This window comes from Theobroma cacao, chromosome 8 (genome assembly GCF_000208745.1).
Source record: "Theobroma cacao cultivar B97-61/B2 chromosome 8, Criollo_cocoa_genome_V2, whole genome shotgun sequence".
NCBI lineage: Eukaryota > Viridiplantae > Streptophyta > Magnoliopsida > Malvales > Malvaceae > Theobroma > Theobroma cacao.
In genome coordinates, this window is record NC_030857.1 from 11,811,296 (window position 1) to 11,818,956 (window position 7,661).

Consider the following 7,661-nt stretch of genomic DNA (forward strand, 5'->3'; position numbering starts at 1 on the left):
ATGACTGGGAATTGGATGATATATAAAGTTCTTGTTGATTGTTAAGTGTCTCTTTCTATTTAACCCCGTTTTTGAATATGCTCTAACTCTGCCCTTGCCTAGTGGTACCAAAGAAAAAAAGAAAAAACCACAAGTAAGTGAATGATATCTTCCTAAATTGGGACTTAGATATCCATTCCTCCCGCCCATTTACAGATTTACACCCTAATCCAAAATTCCGGGTTTGCTATATGTATAAGCCTGCTGCTACTGTAAATAGGCTGGCATGGTAGCTCCGTCTCGAATATCTGTCGTGAGTTCTTCAAGGTGAAATTTGCTAGTAACATGATCCCAGTTAGAGCAAGCATTCAACCGTGGTGATGACAGATTTACAGTAGTTTTATTCTGTGGCATAATTTTGGTACTATCATTTTCTTCAGATACTAATATTTGCATCCTTTTAAGCAGCAAATCGAAGTCATCTTCACACTTCACCAGGCTGAGCCGAACATATCTGCTTTCATCACCGAACAAGCTACCATCACGTCCGGTGACATTGACAGAGTTCAGCACCGCGTTGCAATCATTATCTTCTTCTCTTTCACACTTCAGCCATGCAAAAGCTGCCATGAGAACAAACTACTCGTTAGGTTTAGAAGTTCAGAAATTAATTAATTATCACCCACCACAGGAATATTTCATTTTATTATATATGATGGGAAAAGGGTTAATGATTACCTGGAGAAGGTTCCCTGACTTTTTGGTGGAAAGAGCAGCGTTTAGGCTCAAGTTCCTGGATTGAAAATCGTTTGGACATTGACATAGTTTCGCTCAACTTTCTCCAGCGGTTCCTCATTGTTTTGTATCCGAAGTCAAACATTTCCTTTCCTTCTCTTTCAAGGGCTACTTTTAGCAGCTTCAAAACCCTTAGTTGAGTCTCTCGAGGAACCCCATAGGTGCTTAGACTCATATATATTAACATCCTTTGATAGACGGTTTCATCTTTTAATATTGCCCATCTGCATAAGCAAACCCCAATAGCACGATTGAGTAACTTATTGCACCCCCAAAAGGCTTTGGAAGTAATTGAGTATTTCCATATCTAAAATCATCAGAATAGTAGAAAAGATTCTTACCCAAATCTGCTTCCGCCATGTCCAGTAAGCTTGGAGAGAGTGAATATCATGAGATCTTCATCTGCTGGAGCTGGGATAGGTGTATAATGTGGCCAATAATAGGCAAGATCATGAATTGTCTTCACAGATGGGCCTTGAAGAACTGCCTTCTTTAATTGGCCATCAGGATTGTTTGGGGAAGTCACAAGCTCGATAAAGTTCCCTTGAGAATCTCTTTCATTCTTGTACAATGAAGTATCTCCTTTGAACTTATAATCCTCAGAGTTGAAAAACTCAGTTTGTTCCCTGTAAACCTGTAACATAGTATAATTGCAAATTTAATTACGTGATAATTAATGACAATTAAATAGTATATCAAAAGCTACGAAATTTATGGGTTTCCAAGCTTACCGGATAGTATGGGGTTGATGCTACGACTATTGTAGGTGAAGATGGATCATTAGAGGAGAGGGCATGCACTGCTGCATGAAGAAGTTGGGTAGCACCAGCACCAAAAATGATGAACCTTCCATCAGTGACTGCATTTCCAATAACTGCATGAAGTTTCCTAATTTGAGTCTCGAGCTCTTTCGAGATGAGAGAACCATCATTGAATTCATAGCTCATGCGATGCCATCCAGGAAGTACAATGGTGCTACTAGCTGCATGCTTCCGCCAAAAGGGTTCTAAGAACATAGGATCTCCACTGCAAAGAATAAGTTAACAACAATGGTAATAACATTATTGGTACAAGATTCCCATAGTACTGACAGCTTAACAAAGTTCATATTCCTCTGCGATTGAAAGAGTAGTCAATTACCTATCTGCGTCAGCGATACAATCAGGTAAGAAGTCAGAGCAGTCAGGGCCTCCATAGCATGCATCGCACTCACAAACATGTTTTCCATGAAGAATTGATCCATCCAAGAAAGCTCTTCCATGACCTGAGCATGAGATGGCTGCCACAGCCTCAGCTTCTGCGGCAGCATTTTTAGTGTAACTTTGCTCCATCCCGCCATGGAGGTAGTGGCTAAAAAATAACAGATTAAGTATCGAGGAACAACTTAGAAAAATTGTATACTTGAAGCTAGTAATCTTAGCCATGCTTTTGCCTTTTTGTTTTTACCGTTTTAGTCCTAAGTTTGTGTCATGGGCAGAACGAATAGCTGCTTTATATAGTTGTAGCAATGATGCTGCGGCTGCTACTGATTAAGATCACGTTTAAGATGGAAAACAAACTTTGATTATTAAAATTTGCAACACCCTCGAGGTTCAAACGCGGTTTAATTGTTCGAAATAAGACAAATAAAGTACTGATGACTCCATGCACCTAGGAAAACACAAGTAGACTATTATAATACATAATTGCTCCTATATAATTAATTAATTGTATTTACATACTAAATTCTAGGTATAGTATATAATCTGAAACCTTGTAGTAGTCAGACATAAGTTCTCAAGAAATGAAGAAAACTTTGTTAACTTCGAAAGGTCCTAGGAAGGTTACCTAGTCACTGTTGGTTTGAGAGCTTAATTAATTCACAAAACGAAACTTATCCGGAAGAATCCTATAGCTTTCCTGTCTCTCTTTTAAATTTATTAATTCCCCTTTACCCAACTAGATATAAATAATTTCTTCCTTCAGGTTTTTTCCGTACTGGTCTATGAGTAAAAACAAAAAAGAATTAGGTAGAGAGATTAATATATTAGCAATATGCGCATGTTACGTTACCCTGTACCTTGAACTCTATGTGTTATGTTCGAGATTAAAATCTATTCTTGAGCTTTCACTTAGCAATTTGAACTTTTTCTATTCTATCTCACCGGTAGTAAATCTGGATCTATCTTTTCATTTTAACCTTATAAGTTGGGCGGTTGTTGCTTAGTTTCAACTGGTTAGCTTAATTAGTAATAAGATATAAAATGCTACTTTCAATTGACGAAATTCGTTTTAACAAGTGGGAAAAAAGTTTTATTGGTATAATATTATTCGAGTTTCTAATTAATTAATTGTTTGTTTTACTTGCTCTTAGGCCTAATTAACTATAAAAATAAACTGAGAGGAACATCGATCATACTCTTTATTACCCTATTTTGTTTCCAAATAATTCTTCATTCAAAGTATTCCTTGTTAGTTGCATTTGATTTTAAACATTACAAGACAGTCACTGTTTATGGGGATATTGTAACTAACATTTGAAATGGCAAAATAATAATCAAATTTCTTGAAAGAGGAAAAGTTACTTAAGATTATTAATTAAACTTGATTGCAGCTAGCAAGATGCTTATGCTTCCCTTTGCCAGGAATGGGCATCAGCTTTTGTCGTTTGGGGAAGAAATCTAGTGAAAGTGTGAAACAGGCCAGGCTTTGTATCTACCAATAAGTTGACCCTGGACTTATGCTTCATATATAGATCATGTGTACAAATAATACAGAATTAATTTAAGAATAAAGATTTTATGTCTTGTTTGAGCTATTCAGATTATCCTATATTCGATATAATTTCCCAATTAGGTAGTTAAATAGAAGCTGATTTCATTTACAATGTTTAATTTACAGACATTAGAGTCCATACTAGATTGGATATTTCTACTTTTGGAACGCCTTGTTATTAAATGAATATATAAATCAATTCTTGATTTATTTGGTTGTTGAAATAATAATAATAATAATAATAATAATAAAAATAAAGCATCGTATGCTATGTATTAAAATTAAAATTTTACTTTATTTTATTTTCCTAAAACATTTTTTCATCTAAATGGCCGTGGTCTTTTGAAAAATGCCCTTTGCAATCTTTAGGCGACAAGTAAGCTAGTATTATATTTAAAAAAGAAAAAGTAATCTTTGTCACTTTTTGGGCCAAAAAACCTTCTGCTCGTTTATTTTAAGGGAAAAAGCACGTCAACTGCATGCAAATTCGTAGTAGAACGTGCACGTTCATACTAAACTAAACACTATAGTTCATTGTCTTAGCAAGAATCCGGCTATATTATATCTGGCTTTATTTCCACGAAGCTGCAGGCATCCATCTACGGGTACTTTGTAGAGATTAATGCATATCCTTTAACAAAATACCCGCAATTATCTAACCCAATTATATAGAATTAAAAATATCCTATATTCAGGTTTAGGATGGGTTCTAGTAGTAATTTTATTATCCATATCAGGTCCGGGTACCACCTTTTGAGTACCCTAACCCGATTATGTATTATATAATATATTGTTAGCTTTAAAATGAATATAGTTTTAAAATGACAAAAATGATCAAAATTGCTTGAACTTATTTGAGTCATCTTTGGATATTTCTTGAAGTTATTGAACTCTTATACACCAATTTTTGAAATGCTTACAAGCTTAATTGATTTAGTTGTATGAGTATTTAACTTATTTGAATAAGTTGTATGACCTCCTTAACGTTACTTTTGAGAAGTTAAAGTGTTTGATTTCTAAGATAGGTTCATAAAGTAAAGAGTTTACCTTAAGATATTAAAGAAGGATCAAACTTCACAACACCAATCTTGATTCCAAGTTCAGATAGCATGAAAGGAGCAATTGGAAATTTTGTGTCATAACTTCTACACTGGATTGACATTCTAACCTTGAAGCTCAATCCTAAGTAAGCCTCGGGTTTACGATTGACACTAATGCTTGAAACTCAATCTTGAAGGAGAAACCAAGAAAATGCAAAGGAAACTTGGAGGATCGACATTGGGCAAGCCAAACTCAATCCTAGAAGGAAACAAAAGTGAGAAAGGCCCCTAAAAGCTTGGAGAATTGGCATTATCAATTCCAAGCTTGATATTTGAAGAAGGAAAAAAAGAACCAACTCAACTCTCAAGTCTAAGATTGATGTTGCTATTAAAACTTTGATCCTACAAGCATTAATTCGAAGATCAAAGGCAGTAAAGTTCTAAAAGATCGACCTTTACACCTCAAAACTCAATCCAAATTATCCGTTGGACACAGAATTCAAAAACGAAAATAACTAGTTTCTTCATCGAATCACCTCCAATGCCTCCAATTATAAAAAAGGACCGTTTGGGAGCATTCAAGCTTGTGGAAGAAAAGAAAAAAAAAACTTGAGAATCAAGCTTTGCAAAGAAAAGAGAGAAAAAGAGAAAAACCAAACAAGAACAAGCAATCACATTTGAGCTTAAAATTCTTTTGTACTTTCACTCTAATCTTTGTACACATTCTTACACTTACACATTCTTCCTCCTTTGTGCTTACTCATCAAAATCCGCCTTATAGAAGTATTCTTGCTACTCAAATTGCAAGATTGTAGAGGTTGTGCTGGCTCTTTGAAAAGGCATTGTGAAATGTTGTGCTTGCTCCTTGAAAACGCATTGTAAAAGATGTGCTTGCTCATTGAAAAGTGTGAAATCCCACCTTGAGTAAGAGGATAAGTTAGGAAACCTTTAGGTGAGCATATAAATTACATATTTTGAACATCAAACTTAGTTTTAACCTTCAAAAGAATTCATTGATACTTTTAGTTATCTGTCACATTTGAAGTAAAAAATTTTCTAAGTTTGGAAGGGTGTGATTTTTATAGAACAATTATTTGGAAATAAAAAATGACGATAATGATTCTCTTGATTGTTAGATAACTAAAAATTGATTTTTTTTCATAATTTTTGGCATATATTTGCTATGGTAAATGGGAGTCACAAATTTAATTTCAGTTGAACTTTTTCGATTTTGTTTTTGAGACCAAAATTTAGATTTTGATTGTTTTGGATTTTAATTTTTTTGATATTTTTATTGAATCCAAATGGGGAGTTGTTTACTTATTTACATTAAATATCTTAAGTAAATGGAAATAAAAAGTAAAGAGGACATTTACTTAAATGGTTTAAATAAATAGAAAATAAAAAGTAAAGAGGACATTTACTTAAATGATATTTAATGAAAATAAACTAGGTTGGTTTTATAGGCAATCTGTCTCAGAAACTACATTTTGTTTTAAATGTATTGATAAATGTCCATGATGTATTGATACATTTAACCCAAAAAGGGTTTCTGTGGCTTTATGAATTGATTTCTTTACGTGCCACACAACTTGGGAGCGTGCATACTTTTATATTGTCTCTCGTATTTTGATAGTAAGTGATGTTTTCTATGATTGAACTTGGTTTTGCTACACTTGTTTTCGGCATCATTTTGCCAAGTGAAATATTGCACAATGATTTGACGACATCATTTTTACAAGGCACAAACATTCTATTTGTGATTTGATTTTTCTAAGATTATTACTTTTATTCTGGTTTTATCATTCAAATGATTTGCCTTAAGCTTGTTTCCCATCTACACGCTACTCACGAAGTTGATGATCACTAAGTCTGTAAGACTCATCCCCTTTATCTTCTTTTGCAAATAAGTGATCAGTGTAGGCGTGTTGTCTAGTGTATCTTAGTTCACTGTGATGTAGGTAATGGCATCTCCTAGCCCTCTACTCCGAGTCACTTCGCTACATAAAGGTCTTGTAGGGTACTAGTTAGACTTGTAAAAAAAATTGTTAATCTAATGGATATATATGTAGTACCTCGTATTTTGATACGATAGCTAATAAAGTTTACGGATGCCAATTGAGGTTGATTACTGAGTTAAAAAGGGTAATTCAGAAGTGAACCTATGAAATCTCGATCTCCATAGGCACATAACTAGAAGTAGACGTGATAATGCGGACCAAGGGTAATTTCATCATTTCTCTTGATGAGCCCCTAAAAGTAGTTTTCTAATGTTATTAAGGTCCAAGTAGGCCTAAGGAATAGTTTGAGATAAAATATTCTGCATGCGAGAAAATAATAATAAAATAATAATATTTTTATCGAAGAAGAATTTGTAAGATAAAAAGTGATTCGGAAGTCAATTGAGGCATAATAAGGTATTTTGGGTGCCAAGGAGACGAGAAAATTTTTGAAATAAAATATTTATTTTATTAATAAAATAATATTAAAATATTAATATTTTATTCAGTGTCAAAATTTTTCATGAAGAAGGAGTATATGGTCAATCTAAGTGGGGAGGAAGAAGATGAGAGAATTTTGGAGAAAAATTACGCTAATGCGGCCACGTGTCTTTATTAAGTAAAGATAGCGTGGGCAAATAAATATTTTAAATATTATGGGGACACCGCGTTGGAGTACAAACTTCATACTTTGTTTGTACATGTGTAGAAGAAGGTAATAGAAGGAAATTGGAGTTAAATGAGTGTTGGGAGGACTAAATTAAAATGGAAGGAAACAAAAAAGGTAAAATAGTTATTTTGCACCCCGAGTCAAAATTTTAAGTTTTTGTAAACCCGAGTAGTTTAGATCATTGTGGACCTTGTCCCAGTGTCAAAAGAATAAAAAGATTGCACAAAAGATTGGAGAAGAACAAGTTAACTTGCTAAAGGGCATTTTCGTAATTTTTAAGGGAATTGGATAAGTTTGAGCTATAAATATTTTCTCCTTCCAGCAACTTCTTCAATTTCTAGTAGCTTCTTCTTCTTCCTCCTTCCATCTCACATTTGTTTCCCCCTTCATGGAAGCATGGTATGAAAACTTCATAACTTTCTC

The 7,661-nt window shown here is 33.9% G+C and overlaps 1 protein-coding gene across 1 annotated transcript; it reads right to left on the reverse strand.

The window, feature by feature from the left end:
* LOC18592706 (tryptophan aminotransferase-related protein 3) lies at positions 247 to 2,198 on the reverse strand. Its single transcript, XM_007019556.2, has 5 exons — positions 1,915 to 2,198; positions 1,506 to 1,800; positions 1,116 to 1,408; positions 718 to 998; positions 247 to 602 (listed from the first exon to the last, which is right to left on the reverse strand). The coding sequence occupies exons 1-5, from the start codon at positions 2,196 to 2,198 to the stop codon at positions 247 to 249; spliced, it is 1,509 nt and encodes a 502-aa protein (XP_007019618.2).